This window comes from Saccostrea cucullata, unplaced genomic scaffold, assembly GCF_032062105.1.
Source record: "Saccostrea cucullata isolate Sc308-1 unplaced genomic scaffold, CSIRO_AGI_Scuc_v1 ctg4434, whole genome shotgun sequence".
Taxonomy (NCBI): Eukaryota; Metazoa; Mollusca; class Bivalvia; order Ostreida; family Ostreidae; genus Saccostrea; species Saccostrea cuccullata.
Window position 1 is genome coordinate 245 of NW_026936720.1, and position 15,463 is coordinate 15,707.

General features: G+C 33.7%; 1 protein-coding gene and 1 pseudogene across 1 annotated transcript; one reads left to right on the forward strand and one right to left on the reverse strand.

Moving 5' to 3' along the window:
• The first annotated feature begins 8,922 nt into the window (after positions 1–8,922).
• LOC134246334 (endoglucanase-like) lies at positions 8,923–10,183 on the forward strand (annotated as a pseudogene).
• A 3,590-nt stretch (positions 10,184–13,773) lies between these two features.
• On the reverse strand, positions 13,774–15,126 carry LOC134246335 (uncharacterized). The gene is made up of 2 exons (XM_062728687.1): positions 14,163–15,126; positions 13,774–13,910 (listed from the first exon to the last, which is right to left on the reverse strand). Exons 1-2 carry the CDS (start codon positions 15,124–15,126, stop codon positions 13,774–13,776), a joined length of 1,101 nt encoding a protein of 366 aa, XP_062584671.1.
• Between the last annotated feature and the right edge of the window lie 337 nt (positions 15,127–15,463).

Here is a 15,463-nt window from a genome sequence, read left to right on the forward strand (position 1 = left end):
AAAATCCACTAATTAAAGATAAAAACGTTATATAATCAAAATGAAATTTTAAAAATGTCGGAAATGAAATTAAAAAAATGCTGGAAATGCTATGCGATTCCAGAAATGAAATGCAAGGCTGATATCATGTACTTTGTCATGTGACAATGCCGATGTTTATCAAAATACATGTAACTAGTAAAAAAATGTCATTGACTTGTAATTCACCTAGTAAAAAAATAACTTCTTTCAAAAAGGTTAATAATGAGATAGTTTGGCACTGTAATTCATATCCAGAAACAATACTTTTTTTTCTTGGGGATCGAGCAGTTCATGCAACAACTAAACTCTGATGAAATCCTTTTATTAAATGAATAATCTACTGAGAGAAATGAAAAACAAACTGAAACCTGATCATATATATAACCACAATAAAGACAAAGTATAAGCGACTATTTAAAAAAAATTTATGCTTTTATGTTTTATCAATTAAGAATTATTTCATCAAGGCAATGACAAAATAACGCCTCATTTATCAATGCACATTCTACTATAATAACTTGGATCATGACCATTATGATTTCTGCTGACTACTGGTGCACATTGTGAGGACGGACAGCATTATAACAAAATAAATGCAAAGTGTAGAAAAATATTATTGCATCAATTACAGCTCCAGCATTAATGTCAAGCGACATATTACATACCATACCCCCCCCCCCGGATACTATGTTGAATGCATTAGAGACAAACGCCTTATCTGTGAGGTTATACTCTATACAGATATTCTTTCAAAGAAAAAAATATGATAGACAGGTAAAATTACCAGTAAAATCCTTAATAATAATAATACATTTTAAAATATACGAATTGATGCAATGACCGATCGCGAGTCACGAAACATGATGACAGTCGTTCTTAATGTTTTTTATCTCCCAGATTTTTCAAAAAATGAAAGCTGCAAATTTAAATTTAATTTTTTTTACATAACATAGTAAAAGTACTTTCTTTATTTGCGTATACATTACATCTGCTTTGTTATTTGTCACACGTAAAAAAGGATCCAACACCCCACCCCCATTACCCCTTTTTTTTTTTTTTGCTAGAACACCCCTTTCTCTCTCTCTCTCTCTCTCTCTCTCTCTCTCTCTCTCTTTTTTTTTTTTTTTAGCTTCTCTTTTTGTCCGGGCTAATCCCCCTTATGAATCTATATGCAAAACCCATAAACAGGCATGCTAATCTTACTCTTCTCTGTTCCGTAGACCGAACTGGTTACAGAGGGAAAACTAAAGTAAAAAGAGAAAGCAAGTAACCCCCCTTTTAACTTTTTTTCGTTAACATGCGATATTGACTTACCTGAAACCCAAAAAGGGCTGTCACTATCTCGGTACATGTAGTAAGTTTTTCGTTTATACAATGTATTAATAAGTCTAATAAAGGCAAAAACTAAAGCGATCTAATATCAAATAGATATATTTTCTCAAAATTGTTTATATCAATATTTAAATTTTTTCAATTCGATTTTTTTTTTAGGTTCTGTCTCCATTAGCCAACATGTATATTATAAAGTTCAGATCGGAAAATATTTTACTAATAAATATTTTAAAAATTAATCGGTCTTCTTGAAATGCCAACAACAATTTCGGAAATGCATTTTATGGGATCTATAGGGGCCCATGGCTTTGTATACGATTCTGACTAGCCCAACCTAATCATTTTTTTATAATTTATTTATGACAATTGTTATGCCAGTGAGTCGATGTAAACTTCAGAACAAATACAATTTGTGTTTTTTTAGACGGGTAAAACAATTTTTTTCAGTTTATATAAAATTTTTGGTAACTTTTTGCATCCGATGTAATTTTTTATGTTAAAAATACCGATTTGGTCACGCAAGAGAAAATAAAGTTCCTCGGGTGATCTCCCTTTGATTACATAGTGACCATGGAGACGGGGAAAAAGGGATCGGGAGATAAAACATATGTAAACATTGTATGTAAAAAAAAAAAGGAAAGAGTATCCAATTTTTAAAAGAATTTCAGCCAAATCATGCAATAATAAGTTAATTAAACGAAGCCCAAATGCTTTAGAAAAAGTTTTGGGTTAGGAATGAGGCACGACAAGTCGACATTATTGCATCTTTAGTATGGGCGTCGGGGCTAATCGGAAGGGGGGGTAGACCTATCAAAAAAGGTAAATCCCAATTTTTCAAGGGCCATATTTTATTTTTGAAAAAAAAAAAATGAAAGGGGGGGGGGGCTAGCCCCCGGTTCCACGCGGGATGTTTTTGCAGTCGTGCTTTTAGAGACTTCGTACTTTTTTGCACTATAACACGAAATTTCCTTTTATAAATTGAACATTTACATTTACAAACTTATTAATATTCACAAAAGCAATATATAAAAATCTTGTTTTTTTTTTCAATTAATGTAGGTTAACCCGCATTATTTCCACTGTGAAGGTCGCTGAAAAGAGATTTGAATCGAAAGAAAAGTTTAAATTTCGATGTGGCCACTTCCTCGGACAAAATAAAAATACGCTCTATTTGTTTATTTATTAATTTTCTTTCTAATAGTATTAATTATATTTTGTTAAAAGGGTGTGGCCACGGAAAAAAATTTGAACCGAAGACGAAAAAATGCTTAATTTTTAAAAAAAAGTGGCAAAGTACACGTGTTCCGACTTTTTCCCCCAAAATATGACGTCATCAAATGGAAATTTGGCGTCAAGTTTGAAATCTAAGGAAAATTTTTCCCCGTAAACAATTATCTTCTTCTCCTCATTTTAATTTTCCTAATTTAATTAGGCCGATTTAGTACATTCAGGATTTAGCTCTATGTTATTATAACGTTTTGTAAAACAGGCACGTAGCATCGTTTTTGAAAGTGGGGGGGCCAACCTGAGAAAATTTTTTTGATTTCCCAAAAAAAAAAGTTGAAAAAAAAAAAAAAAAAAAAAAAAAAAAAAAAAAAAAAGAGAGAGAGAGAGAAAAATTACCCCCCCAAAAACCCCTTTTTTCGGGGGGGGGGGGGGGGGGGGGGGGGAAGTGGCCTTTTTTTTTCAAGGCAAACTTCCTTTCACTTCCAATTTTTTCCTATATTTCCTTGCTATGCATATACTGTGGTAAAAAGTGGGGGGGAACCACCTTTTCAATGACATTTTATATAGTAAAGGTAATGTTGGTGAAGTTGGTAAAAAAGTGGGGGGGGCCGGCCCCCCCTCCCCCCCCCCCCCCCCCCGGAAAATACTACGTGCCTGTAAAATCATTCAGGCCATGTTTAAAAAGGTGCATCAGAGAACGTGTATTACTCTATCAAACTTGATAACACTACTGGCTTTTAGTTACTCTTTATAAAATTATGCCTAGTCCAAAGGAAAATATTAGTAATTTAGAAGATAATGATAAAATACCTGTGCAATAAAAATTAATTGCTATCAAAAAGCTAAAACAACAGTTGCATAATTTTTTTACCCTCAAAATCACACGTGTCACGTGCATTAGGCGTAACTAATACTGTCAGTCGTCTGATTTGAATGAAATTCACGAGACAATCAAGCCAATTGTAAACACAAGCGTTATTTTAACCACAGTCTCAAGACAATCGACAGGATTGTAAAGTGGAAAATAAGATCGAAAGAAAAACTCCCAACTGCTATCGAAGTTTCGATGTCGCCCAAATTTTTCCCCAACCCAAGACACGTCCATTTATGAGTGTGCAGACGCAAAAACTTAGATTTTGCATGTATACAATACCTGAAGTCATATTAAAAATATTTTGCGATTTTAATTTTCGCGGATTTGTTCCATCCGCAAAATTCCAAAAAATTGGACAACCGCAGAAAATACCCGTTATACGGTATATCATGGGAAGCCTAGCTAGGTTTTGAAAAGATTGCATGAAATGCTTTCACATCTTCATTTCTTGTTTTAAAAAGAAAAACGGATATCAAATTCGTGGATTTTTTTAGATAGTATCAGAATGGCACGTATCTCCTATACCTGTCCAGCTCTACTACTTTAGTTATTTTGTCGTGCCATTTTTATGATTTAAATATTTGAGAGATTGATTAATTTTTTTTAAGTCCCATTAAATATTTTTCACTTATATGAGTGGTCACCATATACTGGCGAATGGCTTCAAATTTTGAAATCTTCAAGGCACTATGGCCATTAAGTAGTGAGGGATCACAAAAAACCAGACCATTGCGAAGAAAAAATTTTTTCCCCATTTTTTTAAAACCCACTCAGAACATTTGGGGGAGAGATTCAAAATCACGACCTCCCCATCACTGAAAGAGCACTATATCGACTGAGCTACCGTGGACAGTAATGGTTCTCACCATCATTTTGACGAATTAGTTTTTTTTTTGATATGCGTGTAAACTTGTAAAATTTGTGCAAAATAACTGAGTCATCCTTTTCATTAAAAATAAAAAAAAAAATGATCAAGTGGTATAGAAGGCAGAAAAAAGTTACACGGTTATGTTTCTAAAGGGAATAAAAAATGCGTATGATATATTACTTTGTAGAATCCACATATATTTCAACCGGTGCTTCATTACCTAAAACTTGTCCTAATCCCGGGGAATCACTTTTTGAGCAGCAGCAAGGTCAAGGTACATAGACATAATATTGAACATTTTGTATGGTCCCTTATTGTCATTTTTTTAGGGTTTTTTAAAAAATTAAGGTTCCCAAAAAATAAAATTAAATACAAGATGGTTTATTAATTGGATTTCTATACATATTAAATTTATATATCAATATAATAGGTTTACAAAGATAAATTCAGTATTTAAAACAGCAAGGACCAACGGGGGGCCCCTTTTGGGGAGATAAAAATTTGCCCTTTGTTCTAGAGATGGTCGGGATTGGTTCCGTTGGGGAATAAAATATTTTTGTAATAGAAAATGGATTTCTCTAAATACCCAAAAATCCCCAAGGGGCCCTTTTTTACTTTTTTTCCAGGGTACTACTACAGAGACATAGGTGTATTGCAAGCGGTAATCCCCCCGAATGTTCGGATACACTCGGGATTTACCCAGCATGCCCCCATGACATCTCCTGGCCAAAATGGGGACCCCTTTGGTTTTTCCCCAAGAAAGAGCTGACTGGGGGAAATATCACGGTTATTATCACGAGGCTATTTGGGCGGGAAAGAGAACGAAAGAAAGAAGGAACATCTCGAAAGTATGAAGTGGAATCCAGAGACTTTCCCAAAGTTTTTACAAGAGATTTGTGCAATACCAGGAAATTGAATATCAATGTTTTTTTATTCTCGCAGTTTTATACCTGTGTAATAATTGTAAACAGGACCAATACTTGGACTATGTTTGTATAAATAGATGTTATTCTTGTTTCGTAAAATACATGAAATATTTTTGTGTTATAATCGTTACATAGAGAATGAATAGAATTGGATAGACTTAAGTGTTTGGGTACATCAAATCTCTTGCAGTAAAGAAATATAGGTTATCACAGGTTACAGACGTCACCTAAATGAATGGTGTCTGTAAGTAAGGCAACTCCAACATTAGTTAGGCATACAATCAAAAAAATTAGATTTACATCTAAAATGCAAAATTTAAACAATTTTGTATGACATGGCTTTAAGTTTTTTGGGGGGAATAAAACTATCCAAAAACTTAAACAGTCCCCCCAAAAAAAAAAAAAATCAATTCAAATCCAGCATTTGAAGCAAGTTTGAGAGTGTTTATATCTTGATGCATCATCCCTAAAAGTTTGTTTAATACAGGTTAGTTTCTTCATAGTTCTTGGTAATCCCTTTAAAAAAAAAAATACTATAGTAAAATATAGTTCACTATTTTTTTTACAAATAGTTTTTTGTACCAAAGTGAAATCTTTGGAACTTTTTTTACTATAGTAAAATTTTGGAACTTTGATTTACTATGGTGAAATCTTTGGAACGTTGATTTACTATAGTGAAATCTTTGGAACTTTGATTTACTATGGTGAAATCTTTGGAACTTTGATTTACTATGGTGAAATCTTTGGAATTTTGATTTACTATAGTGAAATTTTGGAACTTTGATTTACTATAGTGAAATCTTTGGAACTTTGATTTACTATAGTGAAATTTTTTGGAATTTTATTTACTATGGTGAAATCTTTGGAACTTTGATTTATTTATAAAAAAATTTTTGGAACTTTGTTTTTCTATGGTGAAATCTTTGGAACTTTGATTTACTATTGTGAAAACTTTGGAACTTTGATTTACTATGGTGAAATCTTTGGAACTTTGATTTACTATGGTGAAATCTTTGGAACTTTGATTTACTATGGTGAAATTTTTGGGGTTTTTTTATTTACTATGGCGAAAACTTTGGAACTTTGATTTACTATAGTGAAATCTTTGGAACTTTGATTTACTATGGGGGAAAATTTTAGAACTTTGATTTACTATGGCGAAAACTTTAGAACTTTGATTTACTACAGTAAGACCTTTGAAACCTTCATTTACTATAATGAAAACTTAGGAACTTTATTTCTATAGTAAAATTTTTAAAATTATTATTAGGAATTATGAGGCATTTTCACTGTGTATACTTGTCTCAAGAAGATGACCATCATTTGACACTGAAAGTTCTGAAAGTATGTAAATAAAAACTTGAAATAAATCATTTCACTAAAAATAAAAAAAAAAAAATAAAATCTAAAAAAAAAAATATTTATGATATCAATACCCCTTTTGGGATATTTGATATCTACCTTACAAGTTGTGCTGTATTGAAATCTAAAATAAACTGTGGATGTAATGAGCCACCTTAAACCAGAAAAGGGGCCCAAAAAAAAGGAGAATAAAAGAAAAAAAAATCTTATATTGAGGCTTTAGTCAAAGACTCTACCTAACGGGAGAAGAGGATATGTAAAGGATGAAATGCGATAAACAGTGGCCTTTCTGCAAATGAAAGTACTGACCAAAGTTATATTAGGTATTAATTCTATTAATGGTGTGATATAAATGATTTTGCAATACCCAATATTCACGACGGTTTTTCTCGTTATTTCACGATCATGACATTGAGCACAGGGCCCTTTTTGCCATCGGCAGGGGATGTTCACTTCACCATGGCACGTGATCCCATCTCTGATGTTTTGGAAGTTCTTATTTGCTCTGCTCCTGTTTTGTATTGTTTTATTCACCTTTCTTTCTTAATACTGTTCCTTTGTTTAAATTTCCCCCTATGCATTGAAGGCATGCAGAAATCAAAAGGAAATGACAAATATGCATGCGTTTTATATAATACAAAGAGATATAAAAAATATATTTGAGGAACGTGCTTGGTAACATTTAGTGGGCTTAGCTATTTTTAAGTACATATACTTGACCCCTTTTAAAAATTTTAAAAAGAAAAAAGGGGAAAAAACGGTCACGAAACATTCTTCATTGACTTTATGTAAACCCCACATTAAGTATGTCAATTATTATAAATAGAATACCGGCCCTCGGGCAAATTTTGGGGCCATTTTGGAGCTGATATGACATAGATTTGTGTATGTTATATTCTCTATTTATTTATTATTTTACATATGTAAATACGTGTTTTCAAAGTCCTTACACCCAATTGTACGTATAAATACAATTAACAGTATTTACCTAGGTAATAATTTTCGATTTATTTTAGAAAATTATGATTTATAAAGGTTTTAAAAGGTTCCCCCCTACAACTCATTTATCCTCTTTCGCCGTTTTTTTAAACAGATATCCCTTATTTTCCTTATTGCTGAAATCTCTTTATTTTAATACAAAAAAATTTTTGTTTATCATTATTAGAACTCAAAACAAGGGCAAAGACATTTTAAGAGAATTGAAAACAATAATCATTTCATAAAGTTTCTTGCTTAGATAATTTTGCGTTACTATGTGCATATCTAATTTGGGATCGAGAATTACATTTCATCATCACCCGTAACCATAAGCCTATATATAATGAACGCTGAAGAAAATCATTATTATTTATTTCTTAAATTCTGATCAATGTTGATTTTCGCCATGAGATCTTTAATTTGTTCTATTATTTTTGGTAAGTCTGATAATAGAGATCATATTAATCGGAAATTTTATTTTTTCAAGCTTCCTTATTTTCCCCATGAAATCTTTTTCAAATTACTTGAAAAATAAGGAAAATTTCAGATTATGATTGCTAACATTGTTAAATGGATACGAGTATGTCTAAAAACCCTTTTTTTAAAAATCCCTTACTTTCATTTAGCACAAATTCCTAAGTCTATTTTTTAAGTGTTGTAGGTTTTAAATATTCATTGGGTTTTACAAAAATTATCTGTTAATCTTCTTGACCTGTTCCTCTCTAAATTGTTTTTTCTTTTTTTCCCCGTCCCCCCTTATGTACTGTTTATGTCCTTGACCCGCCGTTCTTAATACATTGTTTTTCTTGTCGATCCGGTGATCCTTATACATTGTTTATTTTTTTTTGACCCGTTTTTCTCTATACATTGTCTGCTCAAAAGTTTTTGTCTCCTCATTTTTTCCCCAAAAACCCAACCCTTTAAGTTTTCCCCGAGAATTGAAAGCCATGGTAGGATAATTATGTATCAAAATACCCCAAAAAAAACCCAAAAAATATTCAATACGACATATTCAAAATTTTAAATAAGAAATTGAAATTTCTTGTCATAAAATGTAAAAATTTTTTTTTTTGGAAAATAGGTCGTGAGTCATATTGTTCAAAGGCACGCTAATTTGTTTGTGCCTTTTGCAATCAAATGGGTTGCAACAGGTTTTTTTTTTCAAAAAAATTCCTCAATTTATACTTTATTTATTGAGACATTAAAAAAGCTATCAAATGAAGGGAAATTGAAAAAGAAATTTAACCAATTCTAATCACTCTTTCATTGTTTTTAAAAGATTTTGCCATGGCTATTCACACATCACATATGAAATGCGTTTCTAAATCATTTAGGTGTAGCATATTTGAGCTGTAACCAGAAATGCACTGGTTCTCCTATAATGTGCAAAGGGAAGCAATGTGCCACCGTGACACGCTACACAAACTACCACAAGGGGGCGTGCGAGTGGGCCACGGAGACAGCCAGTTTGGCTGGAAAAATTACCACTTGTTTTTTTGCCCATAATCAGATGTTCTTTGATGAAGGATACGGCGGAGGTTGTGGTCAGAGGTGTGGAGAATGCGTTAAACTAACAACCACAGGTAAAAAAAGTCAAAAAGACAATAAAAGTAAATGCATCAAACTGACAGCCACAGGTAAATGCGTCAAAATGAAAAACAGAAGTAAATGCGTCAAAATAACAAACATAACCAATTGCGTCAAACCAAAATAATCTTAGGCAAATGCGTTAAACTAACAATCATTGGTTTAAAGCATCAAAAAAAGGGGTAACGAAAGTTTTCAATATCAAAGCCCATAAAACAATACAAAATAGGAACAAAGCAAACACAGAAGTGGGATCAGGGGCTATAGAGGAGTAAACATCCTCTGTTTACCGGTCACACCCGCCGTGTGCTCCTTGTCATGATTGGGAAATAACCAAAAAACCCTCCTCAATTCAGTGTATCAATTGTGGACTAACAATTAGTATAAAAAACATCAGTCAGCATTTGACTCAAATAAATTGTATTTGCTGACAAGGTCAATGTATCGGCCACAGAACTTACGGAACAATTTCTTTAAACGAGACAAAATGAAATTTAAACTATTCAAATTATGCCGTGTGCCTACAGAGACTTTAACATCAGGAATCAATATATAAGCAGTCAGTTCCGTTAAAATGTAAAAGAAAAAAAAATTGAATTCAGTCAGGCTCTAGGGCAATACTATGCCTATTTCACTATAAGTACCTGTATATTTTTCCTTATAGGGGTTTGGGTGTGGGGTCAAAGGGGGCACAAGTCCACAGGACAATCCCAGGTTTTTTTGGTAACCAACCTGTGTCCTAATGTTTATCCCAACCAGAACTGATGTAACTATGGGGGAAACCCGGGCCCTATGGTAACGGACACAACGACTTTGGCTCCGTTGCCCATTGGAAAATGGCGCCAATCAAATTTCGCGTTTAGGTTGGAAAAACCCCCGGGAAAAGACGTGGAAGATTGTATCACGTAATTGAATAACACCCCCACTGACGGCATGTATAACTCATGTGAGTGTGCACATCACGTTAAACGCTCTCTAAAAGAAACAGCCAACGGAAGTGAAAATTAATACACAGTGATCAATTTTTTTTTAAAAATTTATTTGGTTTTGGTCAAATCAAAAAAAAAGTCATATTGAAGTTTTACGTGCACTGTATCGACATTTTTTTATATACCCATCAATTTCCTAGTTTTTGTTACTGTTAATTTTACAGAGTTTGATCCATTTTCCGGATCACCACACTGTGGTTTTCTGAATCCATATCACCACGCTCTGAAACTGATGACGTAGTACGCAAAAAAATCAAAAGTTATTTTTCTTGCGCGTTTAAAAGTTCCTTGTTATTGTGCTTTGTTTTATGGAAAGATATTATGCAATTGATCTCTAAAATTTTAATCTGCTACATTTAGCGTTTAAGGGGATACATAATAAATTTATCATTATAACAGTAACTTGATCCGGAAGGGGCCCCATCCCCGTCTCGTTACAGGGCGGATCATCAGATAAAACCCACGCTTCGCGTCTGGGTTGATCTTTATGATCCGCGCCTGTCAACTCGACATGATACGACCCTTCGGATCAAGTTACTGTTATAATAATATATATATATAAAACTTGTCTAATTCAGATATAAATGGTTCCCAAAGATAATACAATTTGAACATTTTTATCAAATAAATTCACGAAAATGGTCATAAAGTTAACAAGTTATTAAGAAAAAAATTCGGATTACACAAAAACTGGATAAAACAAGTTTCACGAAAAATATTCCCTTATTTGGTTTCTGTCATAATCTTTAAAAAAGATAAGGTGGGGGTTTTTTTTAGAAGTCACAGTGGCATAGCGGTAGAGAGTTAATTTCGTAATGGATAAACCCAGGTTCAAATTTCCCTAAGTCCTTACCATAATAACCAAATACAGTTAATGAGTGTTCCTTCGCAAACATTTGACCGCATGATACGTGGGAAAATCACGGGTCTTTCAGATGAGATCTAATAAAAAACCCGGGTCCCGGGGTTAATAGGCTTTGTCACAATGAAAAAACATATGTGGTCAATGGTAAATTTGATGCCTTTTTGCTTAATGGGTATAGATTACCGTATAAGCATGCGCATAATCCCATTGTGGGACGTCAAGAAATGTGTATATTTTAATGCAATAAGTATTTTGATACCCCGGTTACCCATCAACTGGTTAATTTCTTTCCATAATCCTTTCAAAGCTAGAACACCTTATCTTATCCTCCTTCAATGAGTAAAAAGTCTGTAAAACAGTTTGTCGTGTGTTGCCACCTTTGTGACGTTTAATAATTTGTTTGAAATTCTCAAATGTATTATTAATAATGACATATAATTTTTAGCAGACACAAGATATCAAGATGAGTAATAAAACCAATTTTGTAAAGGGAGATAATCCAAATTTACAGTAATTACCACTTAGATTTAACAGAAAAATCATGAAAATGGGTCTGAAAACGCTAAAACATAAATTTAAACAACAAAGAAATGGCGGAGGCGGGGCGGCAGGAGGTAAATAACAAACTTTGAAACAACGTCCGTCCTCCAAGGATGTAGATGAGAGAAAAGGCAGAGTAACGCACCGCATGGTCAGAATTTCATTTGTTAGATTTTAATTGGTCAGATTTTGATTGGTCAATCTCTGCCTCTCCTACCACGGTAAGACATGGAACAAAATTAACATTACAAAGCACAGCTATACAGTATTTCAGACTTTCACATTCAAGGAGGACACTTATTGATTACAATAAAAATTTTTAAGTAAACTTAAATTTATTTATTTTAATGCAATAAGTATTTTGATACCCCGGTTACCCATCAACTGGTTAATTTCTTTCCATAATCCTTTCAAAGCTAGAACACCTTATCTTATCCTCCTTCAATGAGTAAAAAGTCTGTAAAACAGTTTGTCGTGTGTTGCCACCTTTGTGACGTTTAATAATTTGTTTGAAATTCTCAAATGTATTATTAATAATGACATATAATTTTTAGCAGACACAAGATATCAAGATGAGAAATAAAACCAATTTTGTAAAGGGAGATAATCCAAATTTACAGTAATTACCACTTAGATTTAACAGAAAAATCATGAAAATGGGTCTGAAAACGCCACTGACTTGACCGAATTAGGGAAAGTTCAGACCCATAAAGGAAAAATAAATGGCAACACACCTCAAACATAAATCATACCAAAAGTGAGTAAAATTTACAAACATGGGAATAAACATATGTCCCGTAATGCAATAAAACAACAATTTGAATTCACAAGTGTCTTATGAGGGATAAACATATGCCCCCATCACAACCAAATGAGTTTACTCTTCCTAGTGTATTATGTCTGTGGGTCCCAAGTATTAACGAATCACTATGTAGAATGTCTGATAAGGGATAAACATATGCCCTTATAGTCGCAAATCATCATCTTATTCGCTGTTTTTTACTAAGTTCACATGTATGTGGTATTCATTTAAGGACTGTCTCGAGCAATGTTTTAGATGAGGGATAGACATATGCCCCCATATTGGAAAATAGTTCACACTGTAAGCTTCCGCACCATTTTAAATGTTTATATGCACGCGATCTTGTCACCTACCAGCCTAAGTATTAACAAATGACTTAGGCACTATTACTGGATGAGGGATAAACATATGCCCCCATACGTTAATACTCTTGAAAATCACTTCAAAGTCGAGATCCTACACAAATAACAAAACAAATCTGCTCCGAGGATCCACTTCCACTCAAGCATATATCAACATGGTGTCACATGTCTTATGTAATATTTAAATGCATCCGACTTCCATCTACCCAGGAATCTAATCTGACTATCGCTCATCCCTCGTGATGCACAGAAAGAGGCCATTCCGATTCGAAAGGAATGTCCTTTGAATCTATTGACATCCAAATTACAAAACATGAGGCTTTGCTTTAATATGTTTGAAAATTCTTGCCTTGTGACTGCAGTGTTTTGGGGGTAGCAAAAAAGGGGCCCATCGGTCCTCCCTCTCATCTTAATGTAGTGTTCTAATGCCCCCACTGGACAATATTTTAAAGAGTTGCAAGAATTAATTGTAAGAGTAAAAACTTTACCATCAGAATGTTTATAATTTTGAAAGTGAATCAAAACTTTACTTTTTTGAAAAGTAATCTGTGAAACTTGTAAAACCTTATTAGCAGTGCCAACTGATGTTATCTCTCCTATTCTGAGGAAGCCGTGAAAAGCCAATAAAAACATTGTTTGAAATAATGCCCTTTTATATATGTTCGATATTGTATGTTCTAAAGCATCACAGATTTTATGCAGAACTACTATGGTTATTGGTAAACGAATATCCATTGAAGGTCTTGATTTGCGACAGGAACTTAATAGTTTCTGAATGAGAAAGCATGATGTATTGTCAGGCAAATTATTAATTTTATGTATATATGCTATTGATGAAATAAATGACACGATAGAGGAGGCTGCATAACCTTCAGCAAATAAATAAGAGATAAACAAAGCCAAAGTTTCCTGAGACAACGGAAGATCATTACTCATATCAAATTTGTTTGCAAAATTTCTATAAATAGACCATGCCCGTTTATATGCTTGAGTGGAAGCTGGTGCCAATGTTGAAGTCAACAGGTTCCTCAAGACTGGTTCTAAGGAGGTAATGTTGGCAGATTGGGAATCCCCGTTGGTTCTTTGTCCATCCAAGGAGCAAGTTGATGGAACTGCTGCACCTTCAAACGAGACAAGCAATCACATAGAATATTTTCCTTGGTACCCAGATGCCTAGCTTTAAACAAAATGTTAGACTGCAAACAAATTAGCACTAACTCTCTAACCAAATACATTATACTTTTATCCTTAGACGATTGCTTGTTAATGATATGCACAAGGGCATAATTGTCTGTGTAAAAGTAAATGCATTTGTTTTTAAAAATATGACTCCAAACTTTAAGAGCTAACACTATTGGGTAAAATTCCAAGAGAGTAATATTACATTTTTTCCAATTATCATTCCAAGTCCCATAGAACCAGTGCCCACCTAACACTGCCCCGTATCCTATAGATCCTGAAGCGTCTGTATACAGTTTTAATTCATTGGAATCAACCCACCTATCTGGTAAGAAAACCGACCTACCATTAAATTTTTCCAAGAAGGCTAACCAAGTACATAAATCTGCTTTTACTTCTTTGTTTAGTCTAATGCGATAATATGCTTTTGTAATGCCAATAGTAGTGTTGATAAGTCGCCTTAAGAACGCTCTACCTGGCAAGACTACATTACACGCAAAATTAAGAAGACCAATCACTGACTGCATGTCCTTCAAAGTAATCTTTCTGCTTGGTAAAAGCTGTTCAATTGTATCTCTACATTTTTTAACTTTATCAATAGGTAACCTTGCCTCCATCATCTCGGTGTCTAATTCATATCCCAGAAAAGTCATTACCTTGTTAGGACCAAATGTCTTATCCTTAGCCATAGGTACACCTATGTCGGCGCAAACTGTTAAAAATGCCACAAGTTTTTTGTGGCACTCTGTCGCAGATTTGTCAACAATTAGAAAATCATCTAATACATGAGTCATAAATTTAATTCCTAATTTTTCTTGTGCAATCCACTGAAGTGCTGTACTGAACCTTTCAAATATACGACAGGAAGAACTGCAACCCATCTGAAGACATGTGTCAAAATACCAATGACCTTGCCAAGTGAAACCAAAGTATTCAAACTGTGATGCATGTAAGTTGATAATTCGAAATGCATTAGAAATATCTGTTTTGCAACAATATGATCCTTTCCCACACTGCTTAATGTTTTGAATAGCATCCTCTACAGAAGAGTATTGAACAAATGACTCTTCCTCGGGTATGCCATCATTGACAGACTCACCTTCCGGATATGACAAATGATGGATCATACGGAACTCACCCTCTGTTTTCATACTAACTAGACCTAAAGGGGAACAATTTAAAATTGGCAGTGGTTTCTGTTTGAAAGGACCCATAATTCTACCCAAATTTATCTCCTTTTCTAACTTTTTGCTAATAACTTCTGGTAAGTCCAGTGCCGATTTTAAATTTTTTGAAAGAGTATTTCTACTTTCCCCTGTGTAACCAATGTGGAACCCATATCGAAAACCATTTACTAAAAATTCTGTTTCTACCTTGTCATACCCCACCAACCAGTACTCTAATCTACTGGGATTTACTGGAGTTGGACCCTTTTGTGGGATAGGTTGGCTTTGAGAATTTAGCATTACCTGTGTTGGTTGATGTGCCATTTCCTTGAAATGGTTTTTGGGTTCTGGATTTGTCCAAGAAACGAAATGGCCGTTGAATTGG